Source organism: Antedon bifida, chromosome 6 (genome assembly GCF_963402885.1).
Source record: "Antedon bifida chromosome 6, ecAntBifi1.1, whole genome shotgun sequence".
NCBI lineage: Eukaryota > Metazoa > Echinodermata > Crinoidea > Comatulida > Antedonidae > Antedon > Antedon bifida.
This window is the reverse complement of record NC_136231.1, coordinates 1324731-1343335: the sequence shown is the minus strand read 5'-3', so window position 1 is coordinate 1343335 and position 18605 is coordinate 1324731. Positions and strand designations below refer to the sequence as shown.

Genomic DNA, 18605 nt, shown 5'->3' with positions numbered 1-18605 from the left:
ATTTATTTTATTTCTATTTTATATCCCTTTGCTCCGCTCGTGCCAAATTGGGTCCATTGAGCTCAGTGTATTAGATACGAATGAGATACTGTATTAACATTTAGTGACTTTATTTCTATTTTATATCACTGTGCTCCCCTTGTGCCAAATTGGGTCCACTTGAGCACAGTGTATTAACATACGAAAATATATTTAAATTAGTGACTTATTTCTATTCTATATCACTTTACTCCACCGGTGCCAAATTTGATCCACTGGACCAGCTACCGTAGTACTATTTCTATTTCTGAAGTAAATAAAGGCATAAATGGCGCTCCGTAGAGAAGTAGAGAATGCTCCATCGTCAGAATTAACGCTCTGAATATACCTCTCATATGGCAGGAGTCTGGCAGGAAAAAAGGTAAAGTCATAGAAATTGAAGAATAACCGAAGCTTTATTATATCTATCGGTAAAATATTATAATAGCCTATAATATATGAAATTAATTGGTCAGTATAGAATTAGCAAGTGGGCGCAAGTGTCCAGTGTACTGACTGGGTCTGATAAGTATCCTCTATCCGGTGACTAGCAACCAACCTCTGGAAGCTAGCCTAGCTAGGCCTAGCCATGGCAGGGTAGTGTGTGGAGTAGTAGTAAATAGCAGGTATATTATGTAGTTGTTTTTTGATAACAGAGAACTATCACTTATGCCATCCTCGTATATAATTAATTTCGTACGAAAAACACATTTAATTGATTATATCATTAGGTAGAGTATCATTCTTATAATTAATTATCAGTAATATATATAATTTTTGAAATGTTAGGGATATATTTTAAAATAACTATAAATAGATATATAATTTCACAAACACGAGATGTTCTTTTCTGCCTGAAACCTAGGCCCTAGCTAGGCCTCCTCCTCCTCTGCTCTCACTTCGTTCGTTTCGCTACCTGATCCGTGCAGGCCTAGCCTAGGCCGGATATTAAGATTGCAAGCCAAAAAGGTAGATTTAGAAGCATATTTTAATGATTACCCATCATAAGTGTCACCCTTAACAGATAGTTAAGCTATGTTTGTAGGTCATAGCTTATTTTAGACAATATTTTAGCCTCCAAAAAGGAGTAGCTAGGAGGCCTAGTAGGCCTAGGAGGTAGGCTAGCATCTCTCTACTCTAGCTAGTAGCCTAGGTAGGCCTAGTACTACTAGGCATATAGCCTAGGCCTACTACTAGGGCTAGTCTAGCTAGGTAGGCCTAGTAGTAGTACTAGCCTAGTAGGCTACTACAGGGTAGTACTACTACTACTACTAGGCCTAGCTAGGCCGGGTAGGCCCACCTGGTTAGGCCCTACTAGGGAACTGGTAGGCTAGCTAGCTAGGCCTACTTACTAGCTAATAAGTAGCTAGGCTAGCCTAACTAGCTAGCTCTATGTATTCTAGTTTTTAGGGCCTAGGCCTAGACTAGTTTATTAGGCCTTAGTTTAGGCTGATTATGCCTGCCTAGGCCTAGGCCTAGTTAAATAAATAGGCATATAACCAGGCTCAGTCTAAACACTCTAGGCCTATCTATATGAGACCTGTGCTAATAATTATAGGACTAGGCCTAGGAGGGCCTTGCTAGCTAGCCAGCAGAATGGTATAGAGAGGCATAGGCCTAGCTAGGGGTAGGCTGGGGGTCATAGACAGCCTATCTATATAAAATATTAGTGTGTAAGTTGATTTCATTGCTAATGGCAAGGTATTAGGCCTGTTTATTTTCAGGTTGAAAACAATGGATAAAGAGAGATTCAATTCTACAACAAAAGAGACAAAAGTCAAACTCAAACTGATAATTAACAATGTTTCCAGTTAATTAATGTTAATTATTTTAATAGATTGTAGTGACCCTAACTACCTTACTGTTTGTGTATGGCTGTAATATTATATTAAATGTCATCACAATTAGTAAGGTTGTGAGGCTTCACAATTTCAAACAACTCTTCTTGTGTCTCTTCTTCATGTGGATGGATTAAAAAATACTGTGAGTATTGTACAGAAGAACAAACTCTTTATATGAATATATCATCATCAATCACAATATCAAATATGATCAGTGTAGTCAAAATTTGATAACTTAGCATGCATCTTATAATATCTACATCATCAATAATTAATACTCTACATCATATTGTTGGATATGATCAGTGTAGTCATAATTTGATAACTGAGCACGCATCTTTTAATATCTACCTCATCAATAATTATTATTAATAATCTATATCTCATTGTTCGATATGATCAGTGTAGTCAGAATTTGATAACTGAGCACGCATCTTTTAATATCTACCTCATAAATAATTATTATTAATAATCTATATCACATTGTTCGATATGATCAGTGTAGTCAGAATTTGATAACTGAGCACGCATCTTTTAATATCTACCTCATCAATAATTATTATTAATAATCTATATCTCATTGTTCGATATGATCAGTGTAGTCAGAATTTGATAACTGAGCACGCATCTTTTAATATCTACCTCATAAATAATTATTATCACATTGTTCGATATGATCAGTGTAGTCAGAATTTGATAACTGAGCACGCATCTTTTAATATCTACCTCATCAATAATTATTATTAATAATCTATATCACATTGTTCGATATGATCAGTGTAGTCAGAAATTGATAACTGAGCACGCATCTTTTAATATCTTCATCATCAATAATTATTATTAATAATCTATATCACATTGTTGGATATGATCAGTGTAGTCAGAATTTGATAACTGAGCACGCATCTTTTAATATCTACCTCATCAATAATTATTATTAATAATCTATATCACATTGTTGGATATGATAGTGTAGTCAGAATTTGATAACTGAGCACACATCTTTTAATATCTACCTCATCAATAATTATTATTGATAATCTATATCACATTGCTCGATATGATCAGTGTAGTCATAATTTGATAACTGAGCACGCATCTTTTAATATCTACCTCATCAATAATTAATATTAATAATCTATATCACATTGTTGGATATGATCAGTGTAGTCAGAATTTGATAACTGAGCACGCATCTTTTAATATCTACCTCATCATTAATTAATATTAATAATCTATATCACACTGTTGGATATGATCTGTTTAGTTTTTTAATATATACCTTATCAATAATTATGATTAATAATCTATATCACATTGTTCGATATGATCAGTGTAGTCATAATTTGATAACTGAGCACGCATCTTTTAATATCTACCTCATCAATAATTAATATTAATATCATATATCACATTGTTAGATGTGATCAGTGTAGTCAGAATTTGATAACTGAGCACGCATCTTTTAATATCTACCTCATCAATAATTATTATTAATAATCTATATCACATTGTTAGATGTGATCAGTGTAGTCATAATTTGATAACTGAGCACGACTCTTTCAATATCTACCTCATCAATAATTAATATTAATAATCTATATCACATTGTTCGATATGATCAGTGTAGTCATAATTTGATAACTGAGCACACATCTTTTAATATCTACCTCATCAATAATTATTATTAATATCTTATATCATATTGTTCGATATGATCAGTGTAGTCAGAATTTGATAACTGAGCACGCATCTTTTAATATCTACCTCATCAATAATTATTATTAATAATCTATATCACATTGTTGGATATGATCAGTGTAGTCATAATTTTATAACTGAGCACCCATCTTTCAATATATATTTCATTAATAATTATTATTAATAATCTATATCACATTGTTGGATATGATCAGTGTAGTCATAATTTGATAACTGAGCAAAAATCTTTTAATATAGATACATCATCATTAATTAATATTAATAATCTCTATCATACTGTTGGATATGATCTGTTTAGTTTTTTAATATCTACCTTATCAATAACTATTAATAATATCCTATATCACAATGTTGGATATGATCAGTGTAGTCATAAATTTATAACTGAGCACCCATCTTTCAATATCTACCTCATCATTAATTAATATTAATAATCTATATCACACTGTTGGATATGATCTGTTTAGTTTTTTAATATATACCTTATCAATAATTATTTTTAATAATCTATATCACATTGTTCGATATGATCAGTGTAGTCATAATTTGATAACTGAGCACGCATCTTTTAATATCTACCTCATCAATAATTAATATTAATATCATATATCACATTGTTAGATGTGATCAGTGTAGTCAGAATTTGATAACTGAGCATGCATCTTTTAATATCTACTTCATCAATAATTATTATTAATAATCTATATCACATTGTTCGATATGATCAGTGTAGTCATAATTTGATAACTGAGCACGCATCTTTAAATATCTACCTCATCAATAATTATTATTAATATCATCACATTGTTAGATGTGATCAGTGTAGTCAGAATTTGATAACTGAGCACGCATCTTTTAATATCTACCTCATCAATAATTATTATTAATATCTTATATCACATTGTTCGATATGATCAGTGTAGTCAGAATTTGATAACTGAGCACGCATCTTTTAATATCTACCTCATCAATAATTATTATTAATAATCTATATCACATTGTTGGAACTGATCAGTGTAGTCATAATTTGATAACTGAGCACGCATCTTTTAATATCTACCTTATCAATAACTATTAATAATATCCTATATCACAATGTTGGATATGATCAGTGTAGTCATAATTTTATAACTGAGCACCCATCTTTCAATATCTATTTCATCAATAATTATTATTAATAATTTATATCACATTGTTGGATATGATCAGTGTAGTCATAATGTTATAACTGAGCACCCATCTTTCAATATCTACCTCATCATTAATTAATATTAATAATCTATATCACACTGTTGGATATGATCTGTTTATTTTTTAATATATACCTTATCAATAATTATTATTAATAATCTATGTCACATTGTTCGATATGATCAGTGTAGTCATAATTTGATAACTGAGCATGCATCTTTTAATATCTACCTCATCAATAATTAATATTAATAATCTATATCACATTGTTGGATATGATCAGTGTAGTCATAATTTGATAACTGAGCACGCATCTTTTAATATCTACCTCATCAATAATTAATATTAATAATCTATATCACATTGTTCGATATGATCAGTGTAGTCATAATTTGATAACCGAGCACGCATATTTTAATATCTACCTCATCAATAATTAATATTAATAATCTATATCACATTGTTCGATATGATCAGTGTAGTCATAATTTGATAACTGAGCATGCATCTTTTAATATCTACCTCATCAATAATTATTATTAATAATCTATATCACATTGTTGGATATGATCAGTGTAGTCATAATTTGATAACTGAGCAAAAATCTTTTAATATAGATACATCATCATTAATTAATATTAATAATCTTTATCATACTGTTGGATATGATCTGTTTAGTTTTTTAATATCTACCTTATCAATAACTATTAATAATATCCTATATCACAATGTTGGATATGATCAGTGTAGTCATAGTTTGATAACTGAGCATACATCTTTAAATATCTACCTCATCAATAATTGATATTAATAATCTATATCACACTGTTGGATATTATCAGTGTAGTCATAATTTGATAACTGAGCACGCATCTTTTAATATCTACCTCATCAATAAGTAATATTAATAATCTATATCACATTGTTCGATATGATCAGTGTAGTCATAATTTGATAACTGAGCACACATCTTTTAATATCTACCTCATCAATAATTATTATTAATAATCTATATCACATTGTTAGATGTGATCAGTGTAGTCAGAATTTGATAACTGAGCACGCATCTTTAAATATCTACCTCATCAATAATTATGATTAATATCTTATATCACATTGTTCGATATGATCAGTGTAGTCATAATTTGATAACTGAGCACGCATCTTTTAATATCTACCTCATCAATAATTATTATTAATAATCTATATCACATTGTTGGATATGATCAGTGTAGTCATAATTTGATAACCGAGCACGCATATTTTAATATCTACCTCATCAATAATAATATTAATAATCTATATCACATTGTTCGATATGATCAGTGTAGTCATAATTTGATAACTGAGCATGCATCTTTTAATATCTACCTCATCAATAATTATTATTAATAATCTATATCACATTGTTGGATATGATCAGTGTAGTCATAATTTGATAACTGAGCAAAAATCTTTTAATATAGATACATCATCATTAATTAATATTAATAATCTTTATCATACTGTTGGATATTATCTGTTTAGTTTTTTAATATCTACCTTATCAATAACTATTAATAATATCCTATATCACAATGTTGGATATGATCAGTGTAATCATAGTTTGATAACTTTGATATAATCAATATTAAGTGGTTTGAATGATGTTTGTGGGGTGTTTTTTTTAAGTTTGCATTAAATTTACGCAGTTTAAATGGTAAAATCTGTAAATTTATCCAAAATTGACATTTTTCACCCTAAAAAGTCAAACTTAGAGCTATTTCAATAAATTGATTTCAAAAATTGTCTTCTTTTACAGTTCTAGTAGTGATATAATCAATATTAAGTGGTTTGAATGATGTTTGTGGGGTGTTTTTTTTAAGTTTGCATTAAGTTTATGCAGTTTACATGGTAAAATCTGTAAATTTATCCAAAATTGACATTTTTCACCCTAAAAAATCAAACCTAGAGCTATTTCAATAAAATTATTTCATAAATTGTCCTCTTTTCTAGTTCTAGCAGTGGTATAATCAATATTAAGTGGTTTGGATGATGTTTGTGGGGTGTTTTTTTAAAGTTTGCACAGTTTACATGGTAAAATCTGTCAATTTATCCAAAATTGACATTTTTCACCCTAAAAAATCAAACCTAGAGCTATTTCAATAAAATTATTCCATAAATTGTCCTCTTTTATAGTTCTTGTAGTGGTATAATCAATATTAAGTTGTTTGGATGATGTTTGTGGGTGTTTTTTTAAAGTTTGTATTAAGTTTACGCAGTTTAAATGGTAAAATCTGTAAATTTATCCAAAATTAACATTTTTCACCCTAAAAAATCAAACCTAGAGCTATTTCAATAAAATTATTTCATAAATTGTCCTCTTTTATAGTTCTAGCAGTGGTATAATCAATATTAAGTGGTTTGAATGATGTTTGTGGGGTGTTTTTTATTAAAGTTTGCATTAAGTTTGCACAGTTTACATGGTAAAATCTGTCAATTTATCCAAAATTGACATTTTAAAACACAAACTAGGTCAGAAGCTTGTAAAAGCCGAGACCAATGACATTTAAAACAACTCCTACCTAAAATTCCCTACTTATACAGTACAGCAGCTTTTTGATTGGCTGCAAGTTTAGTTTTCTGTTCGTTCATCAGAAATGGTACAACTAATTATTAATCAACAAGATTACTGGATTCTTTAGTATTTCTGACACATTTCCTTTTTAATTGAATTATTAATGTAATGGAAATTCGTCATAGGCCTATTATAGCAACATATCATTTCTGGAAGAGTATTAATACGGTCTGTATAGATCGATGTTAAAACACACGTCCTCATTTATCAAATTATTCATTCACTGCAAATTTATTCTGTTAAGAAGAACTGGGACCCTCAATAGAAGCCAATACATATGAAACATAAAAAGATATGGAATATTTTTATTTTTACAACGGCACACGTTCATCATAAACGATGCGTTCTTAAAAGTATAAATTTAAACAACAAACGGATACAAATCAATAGGGTGATTAGGAACAAAAGAATAACACATTTTCAAAACCCATCGACTCGATCTCTCGTATACAGTAAATTTAACAAAACCACACTGATCATATCCAACATTAAGTATTAATAATTATTATTGATTAGGTAGATATTAAAAGATGCGTTATATCAAATTATGAATACACAGATCATATCCAACAATGTGATATATATTATTAATAATAATTATTGATGAAGTAGATATTTAAAGATGCGTGCTTAGTTATCAAATTATGACTACACTGATTATATCCAACAATGTGATAGAGATTGTTAATAATAATTATTGATGAGGTAGATATTTAAAGATGCGTGCTCAGTTATCAAATTATGACTACACTGATCATATCCAACAATGTGATATAGATTATTAATAATAATTATTGATGAGGTAGATATTAAAAGATGCGTGCTCAGTTATCAAATTCTGACTACACTGATCACATCTAACAATGTGATATATGATATTAATATTAATTATTGATGAAGTAGATATTAAAAGATGCGTGCTCAGTTATCAAATTATGACTACACTGATCATATCCAACAATGTGATATAAGATATTAATAATAATTATTGATGAGGTAGATATTAAAAGATGCGTGCTCAGTTATCAAATTCTGACTACACTGATCACATCTAACAATGTGATATATGATATTAATATTAATTATTGATGAAGTAGATATTAAAAGATGCGTGCTCAGTTATCAAATTATGACTACACTGATCATATCCAACAATGTGATATAGATTATTAATAATAATTATTGATGAGGTAGATATTTAAAGATGCGTGCTCAGTTATCAAATTATGGCTACACTGATCATATCGAACAATGTGATATAGATTATTAATATTACTTATTGATGAGGTAGATATTAAAAGATGCGTGCTCAGTTATCAAATTAAGACTACACTGATAATATCCAACAGTGTGATATAGATTATTAATATTAATTATTGATGAGGTAGATATTAAAAGATGCGTGTTCAGTTATCAAATTCTGACTACACTGATCATATCGAACAATGTGATATAGATTATTAATAATAATTATTGATGATGTAGATATTAAAAGATGCGTGCTCAGTTATCAAATTCAGACTACACTGATCATATATTGCAATGTGATATAGATTATTAATAATAATTATTGATGAGGTAGATATTAAAAGATGCGTGCTCAGTTATCAAATTCTGACTACACTGATCATATCGAACAATGTGATATAGATTATTAATAATAATTATTGATGAGGTAGATATTAAAAGATGCGTGCTCAGTTATCAAATTCTGACTACACTGATCATATCGAACAATGAGATATAGATTATTAATAATAATTATTGATGAGGTAGATATTAAAAGATGCGTGCTCAGTTATCAAATTATGACTACACTGATCATATCCAACAATGTGATATAGATTGTTAATAATAATTATTGATGAGGTAGATATTAAAAGATGCGTGCTCAGTTATCAAATTATGACTACACTGATCATATCCAACAATGTGATATATGATATCAATGCTAATTATTGATGAGGTAGATATTAAAAGATGCGTGCTCAGTTATCAAATTCTGACTACACTGATCATATCCAACAATGTGATATAGATTATTAATATTAATTATTGATGAGGTAGATATTAAAAGATGCGTGCTCAGTTATCAAATTCTGACTACACCGATCATATCCAACAATGTGATATAGATTATTAATAATAATTATTGATGAGGTAGATATTAAAAGATGCGTGCTCAGTTATCAAATTCTGACTACACTGATCACATCTAACAATGTGATATATGATATTAATATTAATTATTAATGAAGTAGATATTAAAAGATGCGTGCTCAGTTATCAAATTCTGACTACACTGATCATATCCAACAATGTGATATAGATTACTAATAATAATTATTGATGAGGTAGATATTAAAAGATGCGTGCTCAGTTATCAAATTCTGACTACACTGATCATATCGAACAATGAGATATAGATTATTAATAATAATTATTGATGAGGTAGATATTAAAAGATGCGTGCTCAGTTATCAAATTATGACTACACTGATCATATCGAACAATGTGATATAGATTATTAATAATAATTATTGATGAGGTAGATATTAAAAGATGCGTGCTCAGTTATCAAATTATGACTACACTGATCATATCCAACAATGTGATATATGATATCAATGCTAATTATTGATGAGGTAGATATTAAAAGATGCGTGCTCAGTTATCAAATTCTGACTACACTGATCATATCCAAAAATGTGATATAGATTATTAATATTAATTATTGATGAGGTAGATATTAAAAGATGCGTGCTCAGTTATCAAATTCTGACTACACTGATCATATCGAACAATGTGATATAGATTATTAATAATAATTATTGATGATGTAGATATTAAAAGATGCGTGCTCAGTTATCAAATTCTGACTACACTGATCATATCGAACAATGTGATATAGATTATTAATATTAATTATTGATGAGGTAGATATTAAAAGATGCGTGCTCAGTTATCAAATTATGACTACACTGATCATATCGAACAATGTGATATAGATTATTAATAATAATTATTGATGAGGTAGATATTAAAAGATGCGTGCTCAGTTATCAAATTCTGACCACACTGATCGTATCCAACAATGTGATATAGATTATCAATAATAATTATTGATGAGGTAGATATTAAAAGATGCGTGCTCAGTTATCAAATTCTGACTACACTGATCATATCCAACAATGGGATATAGATTATTAATAATAATTATTGATGAGGTAGATATTAAAAGATGCGTGCTCAGTTATCAAATTCTGACTACACTGATCATATCCAACAATGTGATATAGATTATTAATAATAAATATTGATGATGTAGATATTAAAAGATGCGTGCTCAGTTATCAAATTCTGACTACACTGATCATATCGAACAATGTGATATAGATTATTAATAATAATTATTGATGAGGTAGATATTAAAAGATGCGTGCTCAGTTATCAAATTCTGACTACACTGATTATATCGAACAATGTGATATAGATTATTAATAATAATTATTGATGAGGTAGATATTAAAAGATGCGTGCTCAGTTATCAAATTCTGACTACACTGATCATATCGAACAATGAGATATAGATTATTAATAATAATTATTGATGAGGTAGATATTAAAAGATGCGTGCTCAGTTATCAAATTATGACTACACTGATCATATCCAACAATGTGATATAGATTATTAATAATAATTATTGATGAGGTAGATATTAAAAGATGCGTGCTCAGTTATCAAATTATGACTACACTGATCATATCCAACAATGTGATATATGATATCAATGCTAATTATTGATGAGGTAGATATTAAAAGATGCGTGCTCAGTTATCAAATTCTGACTACACTGATCATATCCAAAAATGTGATATAGATTATTAATATTAATTATTGATGAGGTAGATATTAAAAGATGCGTGCTCAGTTATCAAATTCTGACTACACTGATCATATCGAACAATGTGATATAGATTATTAATAATAATTATTGATGATGTAGATATTAAAAGATACGTGCTCAGTTATCAAATTCTGACTACACTGATCATATCGAACAATGTGATATAGATTATTAATATTAATTATTGATGAGGTAGATATTAAAAGATGCGTGCTCAGTTATCAAATTATGACTACACTGATCATATCGAACAATGTGATATAGATTATTAATAATAATTATTGATGAGGTAGATATTAAAAGATGCGTGCTCAGTTATCAAATTCTGACTACACTGATCGTATCCAACAATCATATAGATTATCAATAATAATTATTGATGAGGTAGATATTAAAAGATGCGTGCTCAGTTATCAAATTCTGACTACACTGATCATATCCAACAATGTGATATAGATTATTAATAATAATTATTGATGATGTAGATATTAAAAGATGCGTGCTCAGTTATCAAATTCTGACTACACTGATCATATCGAACAATGTGATATAGATTATTAATAATAATTATTGATGAGGTAGATATTAAAAGATGCGTGCTCAGTTATCAAATTCTGACTACACTGATCATATCGAACAATGTGATATAGATTATTAATAATAATTATTGATGAGGTAGATATTAAAAGATGCGTGCTCAGTTATCAAATTCTGACTACACTGATCATATCGAACAATGAGATATAGATTATTAATAATAATTATTGATGAGGTAGATATTAAAAGATGCGTGCTCAGTTATCAAATTCTGACTACACTGATCATATCGAACAATGTGATATAGATTATTAATAATAATTATTGATGAGGTAGATATTAAAAGATGCGTGCTCAGTTATCAAATTATGACTACACTGATCATATCCAACAATGTGATATATGATATCAATGCTAATTATTGATGAGGTAGATATTAAAAGATGCGTGCTCAGTTATCAAATTCTGACTACACTGATCATAATACTGTACACATAGTCCTATGCAATTAGACATTGATTTAGTAGTACTACATATCATTTGTTATATTAAGAATGTTGTTTCAGTGTTATTAAAATACTTATCGAATTTTTTTTTAAATAAAAATATTAGTTTTGGTACCTATAAATTTATATATTATAAAAATATGCTAGATGTTATAATAATGTGATCTTTATTACAACTAAGAAACAATTATATACGAGGATGATACACACTGATAGCTCTCAGTTATCAAAAAACGACTACACAATATAGCTCTAAATAGGTGGTAAAGATAGAGGGCGACGTTTTTAAGAATAAATCTTGGCATGCTGAATAATGAGTATCATATTTTATTATATTTCAGAAATATCGATTTTAAGTTAATGCAGACAATTATAAATGATGAGTGAACAAACTCCAGAAAACAATAGCGCCGCCGCCGCCTCCTCAACAAGTCTACCGAGAGGTTTGCTCAGTCGACGTGGTAAAGTAACTCCAAATGCTCGCTTGCCGTCATTGCGTCCTCAACGAGACTTAACACTTGGTGGTGTTCAAAAGGTGACATAATAATTTTTAATTGTTGTTATTTGCTTCTTTGTAAGTTAAATTAAGTGATTTTCAACAGGACCCAATGAAGTTGTCATTGTATGATGCTCTATACGACTGTAGGGTACATCAGGGTATACATAATGTATGACGCACATCTGACAAATGACCTCTCCTAGGGTTGTAGGTTGCATAGTGGGTGATACCATTAACAAGTGCATAACCACCTGATGAAATTGTGACAAAATGTACAATAACAGAAATGTTGTTATTATAATAATGTATATTCTATTTCTATCTTGCAGAAAACATTCAAACCAAACATTCCATCAAGAAAGGAGAGAAATAAGGAGTAAGACTTAAGTTTGATGCCATTATTAAAATGAAGAAGATTTGGGAGTGGGGAAAGGAAGGGAGAGAGGGAGAGGCAAAGGGAGGGAGACTGTGTGATATGTAATGTGTTTTCCTTAAATTCTAAAATAATTCATCATATTCCATCTTAATTTTATCTCAATGATTTTGATATAATTCACTGGTATAGTGATTGAACCAAAAGACTGATAAGTGATGCAGGGCAGGTACTCCTCAAAATAACTGCTGTTTAAATATTATAGCCAAGTTACTGAAAATTAAAATGCTGTGGGAATCAGTGGCTGGATCTCAATGGAACAATTTGAAAATAAGCAGAAATCAGAATGATAAAGTAAAAAAAGCTAGACAAATTTGCTTTTGGGCAACACTAGCCCTTCATCAGTGCAAGTGGCATTGATTGACCTAAAATATATAAAGAAACAAAATGTAATGATAAATATGCTCAACAAACTGGTATATCTGACTGTAGCCATATTCCATGGTAACTCTCCAAGTTGGATCATTTTTAGTTGCGTGCAAATGCGACTCTACAGCTCACTATGTCGGTCGGTCATTCGGTTGGTCGGTCAGTCTGAGCACGCGACTGCAGCCATGTTATATGGCCTTGTTTTAGCTATGATTACATGTTGATTACATGATTACATGTTGACTCATTTTTTTAGCTATGATTACAATGAAGTTCAGACTGTAGTGAATTATATATCTATACTGTTTTATCATCATATCACAGTGCCTCAAAAGAAAGTACAGAAAGTTCATCAAAAGGTCGTTCATCCAAGAAGGATCAGAGAAGAAACAAAGAGAGACAGCATAGCAGGGAAAGGTTCCGTCAGGAAGCAGTTCAAAGCCACTCATCTATATTTGAGGAAGGACCTGCTAATGCAGAAAAGAAAACATGTAAATATTTTGTAAAAATTGAATAAAAAAACTGTTAGAATATACTTAATACTGTATATCTAACAGTACATATATAAACCTTCAAACAGTATAAACTATTCTAGTCTAAAACTCTGTCCACACTATCACAATAGTTTGACAAAAAAATGTGTGATGTGGTAGTAATAATCACATTTTTGGGCAAATCCCATTTTTTTCTCACATAATGATAGTGTAGACAGACCTTAAGAATCTCTTTCATAGTGTAAACAACACTATATCAGCTTTAAATAATGATTAATTAAACTTGGTAAAATCTATATTAAAACTATAGTAACATAATTATTAGGAGTATTGCCAATCCTGGGCTCAGTAGGCAAGCATATTTACACCTTATCTTTGATTTTGAAATATATATGTATTATGATATTAATATTGTTTATTTATTTTTGTAGGGGGAGGCGGAGGAGGTGGTGGTGGGGGTGGTGGTAGTGTGTCACAAAGAAGAGTCATAAAAAAAGAACGAGATCCTGAAGCAGATGCTAAAATGATGAAAGACCTTATGAGAGATGATGTAAGTATTCAAACTAGAAATGTACTGTAGCAGCCATTCTGGTGTCAATATCTACTTTATAGAACAATGCGTGGTGGATCTCAGAGATTTGGTTTGAGATAGGATCAGGCCTAAAAAACATTGTCAAACTTAACCTAGTGTTCTATCTTTTGTACTGTATTGTATTTGCTGGATAAAATTGTTTGCTTTTTTAGTCAAAATAATTAAACAGTGGTCCCAATACAAGGAAGCAGCCCTTAAAGACTAGGTACCACTGACTTCTTTAAACACTTAAAGACTTCTTTGCTGATCGGGGAGGGGGTCTGTGCCAGGTGACCCATGACCTATGCATATCACAGCTTTGAGGTTATTTTGATATGTAGTATAATAACAAAATATTAATTTTAATATTCTGTTTATATACTACTATTTTTTTAAAGTTTATGTTTGTGATAATAAGCTTTTAAAAATTTGTATAACTACCAGATTTCACTTATTTTTTTTTAGTTTATTGATGATTTAGTTGATGAGGGTGAAAATTCATCATATAACCCAATTCTACTCCCTCTGAAACAAAAGAAAAAAACAATTAAAAAAGAAGTTAAAACAGAAGAGAATAATCAACAAGAACAGATGGATGTTGATATAGGTGAGATTTGTTGGATCATTATTGATGTGATAACTTCTGCAACTACCCCTGCATATCTGATTTCTTTATTATAAAAAATAGATATTATGTATCTATAAAGCTCTGTCTACACGATCAAACTTTTTGACAAAAAAAATATGCTATGCCTAAATAAGGTAGTGATATGCCCAAATATGGTAGTGGTATTATCATCATGTCTATATATGGGCACATACATTTTTTTTGTTACATAAAGTTTGATAGGGTTTTGGATAGCTTATTATTATTATTGTATTATCCTACATTAACTCTGAGAACCATGTAGCGGATAAACATAACACACGTGTCAATACTATTAAAAATAGTAATGTTTCCATTAGAACCTCTCTTAAGGGGACATTTTGGGCAACATGTCATTTTAAAATGGTTGGCTAATTGACATGCGCAGAACACATTATGTGAGCATATCAACTATGATATAGTAACCAGTTATGTTAAAACATGTACTGCTCCTTGTCTCTAGAAAGGGTCCCCTAAATAGAGGTGTCTCTTGAATATGGGTGTGCCAAAGAAGGGGTTGTATTGTTTGTTAATCATTCCATGTATATTGGCACATCAAACTGAATGGGCTGAACTTTTCTACGGGCACAATATGGAAACAATAAGGAAGACGTAGATGAACTTGATGTTTTCTTTAGTTTTAATTTGATGGTGAAAATATCATTTTTCTGTTTCAACAACAGTAATAAAAAAAGAAAAAGAAGATGTTGAATTTGATGCTATGGAAGGAATTGAAACAAGCACATCTGAACCAGCAACAAAAACACACAAATTTAGAGACAAATCTGAGTTTGGAGTTACCACAGGGTCGTTATTTTCAAACACTAAACAACTGGAGGGAGAATTACTGTTCTTCCAACTTCCGGACTCACTCCCTGGAAGTGCAGAATCAGAGATAGGCAAAGTTCATGTCAAAAAAGAAGGAGAAACTAGTCGTGTTGAAGAGGTGAGATAGTGGTTTTTGTTTTTTTTAAATCTATCTAAATCCGTATTAAATCTAATCAGTTCATCGGTAAATCAGTACATCATACTCAATGTATTTGTGATGAATAAGTGGTCGTTACACAATTTGAAAAAAACCAATAATATCAATTCTTTTTTTGTTTTTCTCCTCTTTTGCCTTTAAGTGGACCTTTTTCATATTTATGTATTTTCTTTGGAATGTTTTTGTACCTTGTTTTCGCTGTATAATGTGTCAGTATTTCTGCGTTTGTGCTTTTAAAATCAGAACAGTACTATGATACTGAAAGTAAGACTGACAATGTAAAAAAGACAGAAATAAATGAATAGTTCTGTGTGTCTATATTGGCCTGTATCTTCTGCACTGTCAAAATGCCATAACCTTTATTTGAAAATAAATTTTAAAATATGATTATTACTATTGTTAAAGATATATTGTCCCCCTGAAAACATTTTTTTTTTGTTGAACACATAATAGTTATTCACTTTGACCCAAAATTGGATCGGAACAAAACATTTTTTATAATTTTATAAATTTTAAAATTTATATTTTGTGGAGTCATTTAACATATTTTGTACTTTCTCTACAGCCAATGAAAAGCACACAAGACAACAACTGCCATCTAAAACATCTTCCAGAAGGATTTATAGGGAAACTTCAAGTTTTGAAATCTGGACGAACCAGACTGTTGCTAGGGAACGTCAGTCTGGACGTCTCAATGGGAATGCCATGTGCATTTTTGCAGGTATCTAGTTTGGAAATTAACTTTTTTTTTTTAAATTCATATTTCTTGCAACTTGAATGATTGTAAACTTGTTTTTTAAATTCAATATTTCACCCACAAGGCACAGTCTCGAGGAGCCTCTACAACATATAACAAATATGAGCTTAGCAACAGAAGGTGGAAATATATAACAGTCACGTTGGCTTAAGATTGGTTTCCACTAGGATGCAACGCAAGGACATGTATACAATATTCTATCAATCACAGTCGATCAGTAGATTATGGTTTACAATGACTTGTTTTTTTTTGCTGTTGGTTTGGGTTTTGAAATAAAAAAAAACAGTTCGGTTCTTAAACTATTCTTAAACAATCGTGTTGACTAACTTTTTTTTATTTTATTTTATTTCAGAACTTGGTTGCAACACATTTAAATGAAGATAAAACAGGAAATATGAACTGTTTAGGAAAAGTTAAACATCGAATAGTTTGCTCTCCTGATTTTGAAAATTTACTCTCACTTGGAACTTAGTAACAGATGTTGAATAAATTTCACTTATATAAATTAATTTTTTGTGTTTTTTATTGTACGTGTCAAAGTTTATGAATAAATTATTGGGCCATTTGTGTCAGTGACTCCTTTTATCAATCATATTATTCCAGTGCCAATCTACTAATTGACTCTCTTGACTTATCTTCCTAATCAGTATGTTGACAGTTTTTTACATTGAAAATGTATAAAACGTAATCACAATAACTTTAAATGTAAAGGAAATAGATTACTATGACCATGGTATGACCCATAGGTCTACATATTTTACACTATTAAATGGTCAATACCTATGCAGGAGAGAAACACACTACATTGAAGCACAAATGGTCCCCCTCCCCCTCTCTCTAGGGGAATAATAATTGTCTTCTATGACCACAAGGCTCGAAACAAGGTGGAAATATGCTATGCGAAAGAGATGGGTTTTTAACAATTGTTTGAAGATGGCAATAGAATTGGCATTCTTGATTGATTGTGGAAGAGTATTCCATAAGGATGGAGCTGTGCAAGAGAATGACCGGTCAGCAAAAGTATGTCTGCGTATTCTTGGTTGGAATAGTCGAGGCGAAAATACGGATGAATGACGAAGATTTCTGCGAGTGGAAACGAGCGGTGAAAGATATTGCGGTGATTGTTTTTGGATGGCTTTGTAGGGTGAGCCGTGATTTTATGGTTTACAGAAGATTTCTTTTCTGCACTTTTTAATTTTTTTTTTATGACGTATCTTTTATGAAATTCAATAATATAAATGTAGTTAGAGCTGCATCCACTGCATGGAGCTACATTTTAATTGTATAACTCAATGGTTACAAAAAATCGTTTGAGATCGCAATTTTCCCCTCTCTTGTATGTTAAAAAAGTGTTGATCCAAATAAATATTATTATGCACAGAGCTAGCTCTACGCATATTCAGTTTACAGTACATTATTATCGTGTAAATAGCCAATTCCGTTAAAATACGGATACGTACACGGCGACTGGGAGAGAGAGAGTCGAGCGAGCTAGATGGCGCAATCGAGGC

General features: G+C 30.3%; 1 protein-coding gene across 1 annotated transcript; it reads left to right on the top strand.

Annotated features, from left to right (window-relative positions):
* The first annotated feature begins 12566 nt into the window (after positions 1–12566).
* On the top strand, positions 12567–17619 carry LOC144844773 (DNA-directed RNA polymerase III subunit RPC4-like). Its single transcript, XM_078701834.1, has 8 exons — positions 12567–12875; positions 13169–13215; positions 13966–14132; positions 14567–14685; positions 15172–15313; positions 16036–16298; positions 16903–17058; positions 17447–17619. Exons 1-8 carry the CDS (start codon positions 12717–12719, stop codon positions 17564–17566), a joined length of 1173 nt encoding a protein of 390 aa, XP_078557960.1. The 5' UTR covers positions 12567–12716; the 3' UTR covers positions 17567–17619.
* The last annotated feature ends 986 nt before the right edge of the window (positions 17620–18605 follow it).